Source organism: Furipterus horrens, unplaced genomic scaffold (assembly GCF_987537825.1).
Source record: "Furipterus horrens unplaced genomic scaffold, mFurHor1.1.pri manual_scaffold_5, whole genome shotgun sequence".
In the NCBI taxonomy this organism is placed as follows: Eukaryota; Metazoa; Chordata; class Mammalia; order Chiroptera; family Furipteridae; genus Furipterus; species Furipterus horrens.
This window is the reverse complement of record NW_028327175.1, coordinates 138,428,723-138,443,090: the sequence shown is the minus strand read 5'-3', so window position 1 is coordinate 138,443,090 and position 14,368 is coordinate 138,428,723. Positions and strand designations below refer to the sequence as shown.

General features: G+C 41.6%; 1 protein-coding gene across 2 annotated transcripts in view; it reads right to left on the bottom strand.

Annotated features, from left to right (window-relative positions):
• MYOF (myoferlin) overlaps window positions 1–14,368 on the bottom strand; it is a 147,323-nt gene that overhangs the window by 53,844 nt on the left and 79,111 nt on the right. For both annotated transcript variants that reach the window (XM_090277959.1, XM_090277958.1), the window contains 6 exons: window positions 14,050–14,227; window positions 12,235–12,359; window positions 8,393–8,499; window positions 5,962–6,154; window positions 4,667–4,822; window positions 1,895–2,026 (listed from right to left, as the gene is read on the bottom strand). In XM_090277959.1, coding sequence (XP_090134085.1) covers window positions 1,895–2,026; window positions 4,667–4,822; window positions 5,962–6,154; window positions 8,393–8,499; window positions 12,235–12,359; window positions 14,050–14,227 — 891 coding nt within the window. The remainder of the gene's footprint in view (window positions 1–1,894; window positions 2,027–4,666; window positions 4,823–5,961; window positions 6,155–8,392; window positions 8,500–12,234; window positions 12,360–14,049; window positions 14,228–14,368) is intronic.

Here is a 14,368-nt window from a genome sequence, read left to right as displayed (position 1 = left end):
GGCAGCAGCTAAAGGAGCTATTGTCACAGGGGCTGTCAGACTTGAGAGCCTGTGCACAGCTCCTTTGGTTTCCAAGTGACAAAGACACAGAATGAAGGAACAAGGCATTCCCACCACTTCTGCCTGGAAGCCAGCACAGCTCCAGTAAAATCTGGGTAAGGAGCTTGGCACGGACAAGAGGGTGACCGCAGCCGCAGAGATGGGGGCCTCACGTGGCTTTGACACTGTGGCCTTTAACCAGCAGTTTGGGGAAGGACTGCTAGTGAGCACACGGGAAGCACCTCAGAGACTTCCAGAAATCTGGAAATGAGGTCTTGCATTAGCACAGGGGGAAAAGAACCACTGTCCCTCCAGCTACTCACAGGCTGTTAGAATCTGGAGAAACTATAGAGTCACACAAAACAACTGAACTGGGCAGATTATCTCTTTATATGAGTTGAAATGCCTTTTTGCTCTTTGTGGGGAAGTATCTGGAAATGGGAAAGGGTGAAAGGGAGTCCTGGACTGGTTGATCCTTGCTCAGTGCTAGCTTCTCCAGGCTGGGCTCCAGCCACAGAGCTGGAAGGCAGATGGATGCCAAGATATGCTCCAGGAACGCAGGAGCAAGCCTCTCCCCTGGGTGCCCCGATGCCCTCCACTTCCCATTGCCCCTTTGACTGGGCATCAACACCCACCACTCGGGGCCTCCTCTGCAACTTCCAGCACATCCTCTATTTACATCCAGCTGCATTTCTAAGTCTGTACTGTAAGGGCTTTTGTGTCTCTCATGTGTTTTATTGTTTTTCAAAGGGGCCCACTGATGCCCCATATCCACTCAGGCTGGAATCACCTCTAGTGCTAATCTAGAACTCAGCTACAAAAGGCGAATCCCTGGAGAGGCCCTGGCAGTCGGCATGTTTAGCAAGACACCCAGTTTTACAATCATTGCAGTTGATGATGTGATCCTTGAGGACACCATCAGCACCTGCCTCCGTGCCTGGTATAAAGCCACCCACTGCTCACTAAAAGCTTGGACGGATAGATGCAGGGATGGATGGGTGGATTGGTGGATGGATATGGATGGATAGATGGATAAATTTTGCTATCATGTATTTATTTATTCATTCAATAAATATTTATGTGCCAGGTGCTGCTAAATGAATAAAACATAAAAATAGAAGGTGACCAGGGTTTCTTGTCTAGGAAACAGATCAGAACCACAGTCCTGAAACGGTTGTCAGGTATAATGTCAGGCAGTAGGAACGCATGTATAAATTAGCTAGAAAGAAAATAATCTCCCCATTTATTTGAGCATGAAGGTCCATCTGTGGAAGAATGGAATTCATCTGAAAATTACCAGAAAAGACCCACCGAATACATCTAATAAGCAGTAAGCACTTAAAGTTAAAAATAGTATGTAAGGAACAAATCCAAATAACTCTGCTTTTAGCTTTAAAGTTTGTAAAAATTATTTTCATTGGTTTAATTGTAATGAGACTTTTAATAACTAAGTGGACTTTTAACTCAGTGAAGCTTTCCCAAATTATCTCTATTGTCCTTTAAGTATTCCGGCAGCTGGGGCAAAGCTACCTGAGGTGTCCCCTCAGCGAGAAAGGAGTCTCCTGTGGCTTAAAGACTCCTGACCCCAAGCAGGCTTCTCAAGGCCTGCACCTCTCCACTGCCCTCATTCCTGGGCTGTCTGAGTGTGAATCAGTCTGTTGCATCCCAGTGTTGACAGTAAAGCCTCGTCAGTCTCTCCCTATCCCCTCAGGTTCAGGGCTGGGATTTTAGGCAGTAGCAAGTAATGAGGCTGGAGGTTTGGGACATACGAATGTTTTCCCTAAGGATGAAAAGTAAACGTACCCCCCTCCCAACACACACACAGAAGAAAAGAGAGTGATGACATTAAACGTACCATTTCAGCAAAAACGGTGAAAGTTCCTTCTGCGAAGCTGTTGAACTTCTTCTCCACAGCACTTAAGCCCAGCCAGATGTTCACTCGCAGCTGCACAGGCACCTTTGGCCCACTGTTTCTCTCCTGTGGGTACTGGGAGATGCGCAATGACCCGATACATTACAGTGGGCACAGTACGGGCTGGGACAGCAAGCTTAGGCCAAAAGCAGACCAAACATCTAATCATCGCTCTCACTGGTCTAACATTAGGTTTGCGTAGTTAAAATATTTCCAGATGACTTCAGTGGACGGTCCTTTAACTGTGATCCGTAGACCTCTGTGTGTCCCTGAGACCTCTTCAGAAAGTCCATGGGTCAAAACTGTTTTCCTGATAATGCTAAGATGTCACTTGTCTTCTTCCCTGTACTGGCATTGGCACTAAAGACGCAAATGCCACGTGGGCGAAACTCCAGGCACTGTGGCGGGAATCAAGGCAGTGATGCCAAACTGTACCAGCAGTAATTGTTTTCTTCCTCACTCTCCATAGAGATGAGAAAATGCCAGTATTACTTAAGAAGTTCCTTGATAAAGCAATAAAAATACTAATCTTATTAAATCATGATCCTTGCGTACATCCTTTTAATATTTTGTGTGATGAAATGGGAAGTACACAAAAAGTGTGCATATTAATAAATGTATGTCTTGGAAAAAAGCTTGTGCTATTTCTGGATGGAATTAGCCTTTTTTTTAAAAAAACCTTTTTTTGCTTGAAACAGTTATTGACAAACAAATGTGGGTTTGGAGCAGATGTTTTCTTGAACGTAAACAAAGTGAGCCTTGTTATTTCAAGCATAACAGCTGACCGTATTTTGTTGCCAATGATAAAATTCAGACTTTGAAGTAAAAACAGGAATTTTGGAAAACTTGTATCTGTCACAGTGAGTTTCCCAATACATAAAGACTTGTCTTATAAGTGATATTGATGGACGTGACTTTTTTGATATTGTATGATGAAAATATATCAACGTTAGGAAGATCTGCATAACTCAGTAAACCAGTATTTTCCAAATGGTCAGCGTCTAATGTCATAAAATCACGCATGGATAAGAGTCATTCAAAGTACAAGATAGACAATGGATCTTAATGTAGCAGACAATATGAAGTTCATTGATATGGTTTTAGATTCCACATTGCAATTAACCTTTCTAAAGCTACCACTTGAGTTTGGTGTAGCATCAGAGATGAGTATCACAATTATCTGGAAAGGTTTCCTCCCTTTCCAAACTACATACTTATGTGAGGTCAGATTCCCTTTATATACTTCACCCAAACAACTTATTCCACCAGAATAAATGTAGAAGCAGATATGAGAATCCAGTTATATTTCTGTAAGGCAGACATTACAGAGGCTTGCAAAAATGTAAAACAGTATTACTTCACTCGCTGATTTTTAAAGAATGTACCATTATAATTTATAAAAGTATGCAACTTACATTAACATGCAATGGGTTTATCATTGTTATGTTAAAATAAATAATTTTCAATGTCTCAGTTTTAATTTCTACTACAGTAAATATTAATAGGTATAATCCACATAAACAAAAGCTCTCTGGAGTCTTCAACAATTTTTGTAAAATTATTATTATTATTTTTGTGGAAGGGGGTCCCAAGACCAGAAAGAACCCCACTGAATGAAATAATTCTCTAAACTAGATAATGAGTATTAACAAAATCAATAAATATATAAAACATTTTCTTAAAAAGCATTTTGCTGTTTATCTACTGAGTTCTAAAAACTAACGCAGAGAAAACCACTCTGCCTCCTCTCCCCTCTTCTGTGAAATTTTATTTATTAATCAGTTTGCTTCTACCCACTGCTGAGGTCAATTATGATTGTGGTTCTATCTTAAGTAAAAATGATCCCACCAAGAGGTACTTGAAGGAAGATAATCACTCTGGTTCTATTTTCACCCTCCTGATTAAAGAGCAATGAGGACATTTATTAAAAGTTAGCAGATATCTCCTTGTTTTAAGAGAATACTTTGCTCTGTTTTTTTGTTTTTTGTTTTCTCTTCTAGCTCTGTGTTCCTCTCTCAAAATGGGTCTTGGAGAGGCATGTTGAAAGTGCAAAGGGGGACTGTTCTGATCTCCATTCCCAGCCCCAGGGCCTCCTTCAGTTTTGCATATGCACACACAGAGCAGTTCTTATTCCAGGGTTCTGGGATGGACTTCTGTGATGCTCCTGAATCCTATGCAAAATACTGGGTGGCTGCAAGATGTGCGTTCTTCCACAGGAGAGTGCCAGTAGCTTTTATCAGGCACTTAAAAGAGTCCATGACTATAAAAATGTCCTGAATCCCTGCCCTAAAGTAATAATTCTCAAAATTTTTCTATTTGAGGACCCATTTGGTTAGGGAATAAATTCCATGAACTATCTATATGACTCCCTCCGCCCCCTATTTCCAATTACTCGCTAGAAAGGAAGGGAAGAAAGGCATCGCTTTGCATGAGATTTTAGATGTTACTGAAAAATTCATACCAGAATGCAAAGCGTTCACAATGTCATGTTCATATCAGTGCCACAAAGACCTCTCCAAGAATCCATGACTGAATGTCAGCAAACCTCAGACCACTCTCTAGGAATTACTGCCCCAGAGAAAGGGGTCAGAATGGGCTGGAATTGATCACAGGTGTCCTAGCCATTCAATAACTGGCAAATTATAAAGCAACCTCTTCTCAGAGATGTGAGTTTTGCAGTTAAGTGGTTCACATTACACAGTGTTGAAGCCGTACCTTCAGAAAGACGGTCTGGATTTTCCCACAGTATTTCCCACACGCATTCTCCCCACTGGTGGAGTACAAAACCTGATGGGCGGGGATGCGCGCATAGGCCAGTCTTTTCTCTCCCCGGATCATCCAGATAATGATGTCAGGCATACTGTTCTGCGGCTGGTCACGGGAGCGGGTGGAAAAGGAAGCAAAACTAGAGTTAGTCTAAATGCTAAGGGCCTTGCAGGCTGGACCCTCAGGGCTCCACTGGGCCAAGACACTGTCGTGGAGGCTGTCTGCCTCACATCCCTGAGTCTCACATCTTCTAGAGCCACACTGTGTGCCCATGGGGCAGGTCGCAGGCTGAGGCTGGCCAAAGGGCACAGAGGGAAGCAGAAGGGGGGCTTTACCTGCTTCCTCCATGGGCTCTGACAGATATTTTAGAAAATACCCCCTTATCTCATCATCATTTCAAGAAAGCCATCAACAGCAAAGGGTTACAGGTTTCATATATTTTCTGATATTTGCCAAATCTGAAATACTCATTTAGTTTTTAAAAACCACTTTTTTAAAATATAAAGGTGATATAAGTTTACTACAGAAAATTTGAAAGTATCAAAGCCCAGGTGGAAAATAAAAATGACCTGTAATCATGTGTGTTTTTTCAAATGTATTTCTATATACTAATATATTAGTCCCCCACCCAACCTCTGAAGATCAGTAGGAGGGGTCCTCTTCTCCCTTGTTTTTCCATTCAGCGAAGGTTAATAGCAGCCAAAATGTAGCCACCATGCACTGTGTGCCCTGCGCTGTGCTAAGCCTTTACACGCATCATCCTCTTTAATCCTTACAAAGCAATGCTGTGAGGTGAGTACTACATTTATGTCCATTTTACATATGGGGACATTGAGGCTGAGAGAGTCTGAATACTTTGTCCAAGGTTATACATGGTAGATCCAGACTCAAAGCCAAGTCTTCCCAATTCTAACCAAAGGTGGCATTTAATGCCTATCTGCTATTTTATCCCTCTACTTGAAATGCTCTCTGACTATACCGTGATTATGATAATAATTTGTCTACTCTGAAGACCTTTCTAGGACCACCAACACGAAATTTCTTCTTTTGCCCTGACTTCAATGATGTTCACCCCATTACCCATTAGCCTCCCAGCCCAGTAACTCCTTGATTTCATCATCCATCAGATCTGGTCAATATCCAAGGTAACGTACTAGATTTTCCAACTATCATCTCTATCCTATGCCATTCCATAGAATCCTCCTTTTATATCAAGTGATATTGGTGTAGTTAAAAAGTCCTACCTCTTCAGTCAGTTGCATTAATTTTTCAAGCCAGTCCTCGATTTCCCCCAACGTGGACTTCACCTCTGTGGTCTCAGACCTCATCCTCACGGCTGCGTCATGAATTTGGGAGAGAGATCTGGACCGTAGCTTTTGGATTTGAGTATCCAGAATTGTGACATTAGCTTTTCCTTCTGTGAGAGGCAACGTGTATCTAAAACAAAGCAAAATAAAACAAAAAACAGAGTTTGCAGAATAGCTTTTTAGACTTCAGAACTGTCAAAGTCATTTATACTTTGTTTCCATTGTTCAAACCACACCATTCCTAACTGACTCCACAGCATGGACAGGTTTAAGCTAAGGAGATTTGTATCTGGCACTGGTAGATCAGATGTGCCAGTTAAGACTCTGCTCACTCTCATGAAATATACAGTGATTAAAATTTCAAAGCAATTCCTTGAGTTTGACCCAAGGCCCATGGAATCACTGGAAAGAAGGTGGAAACAGCAGCAGCAGTTGGAAGAAATGGCCTTCCCTTCCTTTGCTTCCTACAATCATTGTATGGACCCACAAATGAAGGAGATTAGACACCATTTAATCAAAGGATTCTTAACGTAGGGACCATATACCCCTAGGTCATCTGTGAGTGTGCCTCCAGAGGCCTGTGAATCCCTGGAACTTTTAAAGAAAAGTGTACATTTGTGTTGACATGCAGTGTGGCATAATGATGAAGAACAGGTTTTAGAGCCAACTCTGTGGGTACAAATCCTGGCTCCACCATGTATCAGTTCTGTGATCTCTTACTTTTCCATCTTCAAATGTGGGGAAATAATATCTACCTCTAAAGCTGTTCTGAGAAGTAAATGAATTAATATACGGAGCAGGGAGAGCAATGCCTGTTGCATAAGAAAGTCTCAGGGACATTGCCGTCCCCATCTCATTGCTGTCTTCTTCCTTGTCATTGTCTCATCTGATATTCAAAGGGACCTGAGCATTCCCGCGGGGCCATGACCTCCTTCTGCCAGGGCTTCCCTTGCACCAGGGCGGCTGGCGGGGACACGGGGTGAGGTTTGTCACCAATTCCAGAAGGTGCTACTCACATTGTCTCTACCTGGAATTTCCAGTGGTTTGAATTTCATCCAGCTTTTTAAAGGAAGAAAATCCTAGCATGACTTCTCTTCAGTACACATTTCCCATTAACATGAAGTTTAAGAGATTCCAGTTTAATTCGAGAAACAGTTCCCATGAAATTGATTCTTCAAAACACAGATTCTTTAAGAACAGGGAAAACAGATATTTCTGTCTTTTGCTCAGCAAACCTTAAAATTCACATCTTCTACATGAAAGGTAGTACCAAATGTTTCTGTTTGCTTGCATTAGTAATTATGACAATGTATTGGAAGGGTTAAGTCCCTGGAATGATTCTCGAGGCATAAATATACATAGAAGCTGCTAGCTCAAAAGTCACACGTGAGACTTTCAACAGGTAGATGTTGATGGTGTGAAATAAGCAGAGGGCAGAGGAGTTGCGCCCTGGGCATCAGATGGATCATTGCACCTCCTTGGGCCTCTGTTTTCTCATCCATAAAATAAGGAGACTGGAAGAGACGACCTCTTAGGACCCTGATAGAAATTCTCTGAATGTGGTAATAAGCACCCAGCAGTACTTTGATCTCAGCTGCATGTCAATTACCTGGTTACACCACTAGGAGGCACAAGAAGACAGGGAGACTTAGGGCATTAGCCCTGGGCAGGGGCGGGGAATGTGGTTCTTGCTGCTTGTGACAAGTAGTCAATATCCTTTTCTTTTGGAACTTCCCTGTCCACTGTACTAGCCAACATGTAAAATCAGTTTGGAATGAATCACTTCCCCATTTGATTTCCAAATACCCAGAGATCTGAGCTGTTTCCATGGGTCACACTAATGAAAGGTTCTCTGGCACAAGTCGAATCTACTGGTTTTTATGTAAAGGAGGCTTGGCTGGAGTGTTTATTGGGCATTCAGTAAAAAAGCAAGTAAAAAAGCGGTTTCTAAAATGTGTTGGAATGACAAACAGTGTTCTGAATGGTAACACTGATGCTCTACCCCCAGATGACATTCTCTGTGGGATCCGGGAGTCACCTCTCTTGGAGATGGATGGGAAACAGAGGCACGGCCCTGCGCCCTCTTCCGCTCCCCCATCCCTTGGCTGAGGCTGCGCTGGGACGTGCTTCCTGGAGTCAGGCCTCAGCCTCCCTAGGCTGCTTTAGAATTGGCCCAAATCATAAAGTGGAGCTTTTCCTGGTGGTGATTCAGAGACTCCTCACAGGGGCAGCCTTTTGAGAAGCTTGACTAATTCAAATTTATTTTTCAGGCAAACACTAGAGACAATTCTAGAGGTTGGTCTAGTCATATAGTTTAAGGGAGGAAGAATCATGGCTGGGACGTCTGAAACACACAACATCAATATACCTTGTGTCTTCTATGACTTCATCGATCAACTTCAACCATATTTCAGCCAACTGGTTTGCAGGAATTTTACCTTGTATCCCTGATTTTAGAGCCTCTATGTTTGATTGCTGAAGAATTTGGAAAAAGAGGAAATAGTTGGTAATTGTGCATTATGTCCTTAAACCCAGTAAAGGTTTAACTTTAATTTTCAAGAAAAGACAAACAAAAAAACCTTTTTTTTTTTTACTTTTCATAATGCTCTCCATAGCTTATCATTATTTATTTTTCTTCAAAATACAATCAACACTGAAATGCTTAGGTAATAGGACGACTTTTTTATATAGCTTTGACCTTTGAAGCTGTGGCCGAATAAGAGGCCACATACTAAACCTGACAAGCTAAGTGGAGGCCTGCATGGTGGGCCTTGCAAACTCAGAGACCTAAACGAACCACATAGAATGGTCTGAAATTAACACTTCCCAACTGCAAGTGGGTAATGGCAGGTAGTACGTCCTAGGCTGGTATCTTCCTTGACAAAGGTCAATCTTTACCTTACCTGAGCCTGTCTAATGTCAAAGTAATCCCCCTTTTCAGACCCCTTGGGGCACTATCTCCCAGAAAAGAACACAGAACCCCTCATTATTATCTTCTCCCTCATACCACCTCTATGTACTATAAACATTAATTGTTAATGATCCGGTACCCACCAATGTAAAAGAAGTATTCATCTCCGTATTTTACTTTTTGCCCAGTTTCAGGCATTCACCCCCTCCCCTTTGCTTTCTCCCACCTCCCCAATCTACCACCAATGAATTTCAAGTAACCCTCCTTACACCTCCTCCTCTGATTCTAATGTATAAAGTAAGATGCAAAACTGCCATTCTCTGGAGCATTTTCTCAATCTGTTGAGATTTTACTTCCTCACAATCATATCAGTTTGGTTCAAATAAACTCACAAAAATTCTTACAGGTTTGGACATTTCTTATATCAACAAAACAAAGTAAATACTTAATGTATTCAAAAAGCAATAAAATAAAACCAGCAAAAACGGGGGAAGGAACCCTAAAATGGAATATAAAATAGAAACAAATGAACCTACTGTATTTCATATGACTGATGTAACTACACTGAACCAACCAAAGTAACTTTTCAACACAATATTTTGTCTCAGTTTAAAGGAAAGAAAAATCATAAACATCAAATTCTAACTAGGCTTTTTTAAAAAAAAACAGTGGTTTATCTTTGGATTTTAGGATGGAATAAAGGACTAAGTATGTTGAGGATATGAAAGCCAGGTTTCTCACTGCTGGAGAAGGGAGCGGTAAATACAGAAATAGGTAAGACTAGAGTAAAACCTGTGGCACTAGCAATGGAATTGCAGTTATCCTTAGAAACTCATTGGCTTAATTTATTAATAGATACAGAAGTAGATATACACATGTATATGCATGTGAGTATGTGTGCAAGTTTGTCCACTTAGAAGGCCTAGAAGCAATGACATCTAAGTTAGTAGTGAGCACTCTTGCTTTTTACATGCTATTCCCACTAACAGGAACTAGGGCTCCTTGGATAAATGCTGATTCCAGGGCTGGGGCAGGGACAGTACAAGATAAGCCCAGAACATATTAAGTCACCTTGCGTATCTGCCAAAAGACAGGTCAAGAGAATACACACCATGATTATCAATAGTCCTAATCATGGAAAGCTACCATCCTGTCCAGACTACCAAGGAATTAGGACACTTCGGTCCATGGGGAAAGCTGATGAAAAGAAATAAGATGAAAAAAGCTGAACAGCTGTCAGGGAGGAAAAATCTTCCTCTACCCTTCAAGATTCTTCTGGCTGTAGGGTGAGAAGGGGGGAAAGAAGGGAAGGGTCTAGTCAAGGAACTAGTATAAATGACCCATGGACATGGACACCAGGGAGGGGACTGACTGTGAGATCGGGGGTTGGGGGCAGGGCAGGAGAGAGCAACAGGGGAAAGAAATAGACAACTGTAATAGAACTACAATAAAAAATAAATTAAAATAAAATTTAAAAAAAAGAAAAGAAATATTCTCTGGCTGGACTAATAATTAAATCTACACGAGGCCTGCTAGCAGGAGAAAAACAAATTAAACTTTTTGTTTGTTTGTTTGTTTTTCAATTACACTTGTCCCATTTTCCCCCATTGCTCCCCCCCACCCAGCCCACCCCCTCTCCCACAATCATATCCCTCCCCGTTGTCCATGTCCATGAGTCATTTATACACGTTCTTTGACTAGACCCTTCCCTTACTTATCCCCCTTCTCTCCCTTCCCCCTCCCCACTGTTGACTGCTATTCTGCTCTTTGTCCTATTTAACAAATTAAACTTTAATAACATGTACACCTACTGTATACATGGGTGAGACCCAGGAACAATGAGTAACTTTCTAAAATGATGGAAGACATCACCTTAAATAACACCTTCAGCTAAAGAAGAAAGATGTTGGAGGTGGAGAGTCTGTTATGGCGTGTCAGTCAGGAAAGGCACAGAAAGCAAGGGTAAGGTTGTTATGTAGATGTAAGCCCCAGCCTTCTGCACAGTGAAGGCTGGCCTGACAGTGAGGGACGCCTCCTGACAGGTGGAGATTTCCTTACAAATGTAACAAATGGTAACTTCTACTTGATTTTCGGAGGTCTCCCAAGTCCACTGCTTCTCAAAATTAACCAGCTCAAAACAATCAATATCCCCTTCATACTCAAAACATAACTAGAATAGAGGTATGATCAATTCTCCACTAATCCCCTTGAGATGATGAGTTGGGAATTAATACCACAACTACACTGTGTATCAGTTGCAGCTTTATGATATGAACAATTTACTTAAGTTAACTTAAATTTAAAATTCTCCTTTAATATTGTCCTTCTGCCATAAATTAGATTTTTCCATGGAGTCTTAGATCAGGTATATTCTGGAATCCCCACATGTCCGGTTCCAGTCCTGGCAGAGGTTGAAGCTTAGAAAAAATTAATACTAATGTATAATTTAAAAATCAAAGCAATAATACTAGACAGATTTTATACTGATACCTGAGAGAAGTAACTTGGTAACCTTATCTGACCCATGTCCCCTTTCTCCTCATCAATGTCAACTAGATGGATAGTTACAAATACCACATCTGTTCAGCTTTTATCATGGTAAACCCCCACCCTCCAAACAGGAGAGTTCCTCTAGTCTACAGCAAGAGCAGGAAATGCCAGACTCTGGTTCCTCTGAGCCCAACTCTTCCCACAGTAGAGATGTTGTTCACTACTTTAACAGCCAAGGTCTGAAGGGTTGCATATTTCAATTGGAATGAACCATGCTCCACGCCATATTCACATATGAATTGTGGTGGACACTATGAGTTGTGTGGCCTCTTCAATATCCATCCTCTATTCCACAATAAGAGAAGCTTTATCTGGCCATATGCTGGCCCAGACCTAGACTGTATTTCCCAGCTTCCTTGTGGTGAGATGAGGGTATATGACTGAATTCCATCCAATGGAAAGTGAATATAAATCAAGTGTGGGACTTCTGGGTCTCTCCCTTCAAAGGAAAGACCTGTGTCATCTTCTCCCCCTCTTTTCCCCTTCCTCTGTCCGGATGGGCATAGTAGTGGCTGCCTCTCCCCCAGAAACCATGACACCTCCTTAGTGATGGCAGAGCAACAAGAGGGAAAGAGCGTGGGTCCCCAACACCAGCCTCAGATCACCTGCCTCTTCTGTAACTGAAGAAACAGCTTTGATCTTGCTTACCACGTTCTGAGGTCTTGTGTTATAGTGGCCTAGGCTGCATCCTAACTAATACATAATTTATTCTATCTAGTGAAAAGAAAATATAGAAAAGAGAAACTTACCAGGCGTTCTGCCATGACCAAGAGAGTGTTTACTGCATCCAGGCGATGACTAATATCCTCCCAATATGAAGTCAGGGTAACAACTGGCTTTGTGTAGGACCAAGGCAGGTAATAATAGTAGTTGCCTGGTGTAGAACATTGAGGGTCAGTGAACATCGACACTTAAAATGAAGATGTTTATTAAAGAGACGAGCAAACTGGGCTGCTGTTTAACTGTATGCCTGGGAAATGGTCTGGGGTGATTGGGTTCTTTAATTGTATTCAGTTAAGCAACTGAGGAATGGGTAGAAAGTTCTTTTTCATTCAGCCTGTTTGTTTTTTTTTAATTTTTTTTATTTTGGTTTTTCAGTTACAGTTGTCCCCTTTTCCCCTAATTTCTCTCCCCCACCCAACCCACCCCCTCTCCCGCAATTATATCCCTCCCCGTTGTCCATGTCCATGAGTCATTTATACGGGTTCTTTGACTAAACCCTTCCCTTACTTATCCCCCTTCTCTCCCTCTCCCCTCCCCCCTATTGACTGCTATTCTGCTCTTTGTTCTATTTAGTTCCTTTGTTTGTGTTGTTCTTTAGTTTCCTGTATTAGATGATATCATATGGTATTTTTCTTTCTTTGCCTGGCTTATTTCACTAAGCATAATTCTCTCTAGTTCCATCCACAGCCTGTTTTGAAAAACTCTCTGAAATACCCAAGTAAACCAAACGAAATAATCTTCAGGATTTTTAGTGTTTCAGGATCATGCATCTGAATATCACTGATGATTACATAACACAGCAGAAAATATAGAGAGCACTGGAGATTAAGTTGCATGTGTTTATCCCTGAAAACTGCTATTTTAAATGGATATTTTGAAGGAAGTGGGGCAAAAAAGAATTTTCCTTGTTTTTTTTAGAAAAAAAAATAACTTTAGCTGGATACATGGGATTTGGTATTATTTAGAGCCTTAGAGTGATTAAGAATTACTAGCCAACATTTTATAGCACATTTTATATTTAACACTGCTTTATAAAAATTAAGTAAAAACTATATGAAACTTTTGGAACAGTTTATCAGAATTTCTCCCCCTCTTCTCTATACTCTTTTTTTTTTTTTTTTTGGTTTTTCAATTACAGTTGTCCTCTTTTCCCCTAATTTCTCTCCCCCACCCAACCCACCCCCTCTCCCTCTATACTCTTAACCCATTTGTCAATATCTTTATTGGGACATTTTCATACTCTGCCCTCTATTATAATTTACTTTATACACTAGAAGGTAAGTCCTTAAAAGCAGGGACTGTTTCGTAATCCACCTTTGTTCACATACAGCTACTTAATTCTCACAGCAACTCTGAAGAAGATGAAGAAACTGAGGGTTAGAATTCAGGGACATGGCTAAGGTCATAGTCCTGGGGAACAACAGAGCGAAGGCCAGAAGTCAGATTTCCCAGGTCCTGAGCCGGAGTCCCATACACTTCAGCTACTCAATCTAAGAGTGACTTGGGGCCTGGTAGGGCAGAGGTGGGAATGGGCAGGAGATGTTTTCAGGTAGCTCAGTGTTCGACAAATTGCCATCCGTGACTTTACAAAACAGAGCCAGTGTTAAATCTGGGCATGGGATGGGGCATGCGGGTTCAGCCTCTGGCAGAGGGCTTGTGGCTGCTTTGGTTTCACAAGTCTTAAAAGTGCCTGAGCTCTAGCCACCTCTCTTCCCCAGTCAACCTTTTTCCCCACTAACCATATACTGGAGATAACGGCTGCCAGAGGCAGCATAGGCTGCATGCTTCTAGTCCTGCGGTGCACCCACTCTAAACGTGTACAGGAGGGAATACAGTCTTACCATCAAATATGGCACGGCTGTATTGAGTGGTTGATGCCAAAGGTTTACAGGTTGAGTCAAACTTGTTGCCATAATTCCCGATGCTGACTTCAAACTGAATGGCCTCGCCAACATCTTGCAACATGGTGGCTGAATGGAATACAGCAGACAGGCTGTACTTTCGCCTTCGCTGATATTTCTATAAAGTACAAGCAGGCATAAGGTTCAGTGAAACTCCTTTGGCTCTAATTTACATGTAGATTTCTAGCAAATACAATTCTAAACATAATAGTGTTGAACTAAATCCAGTGAAGAATGTTCTTGAATCTAGCAGTTTAAC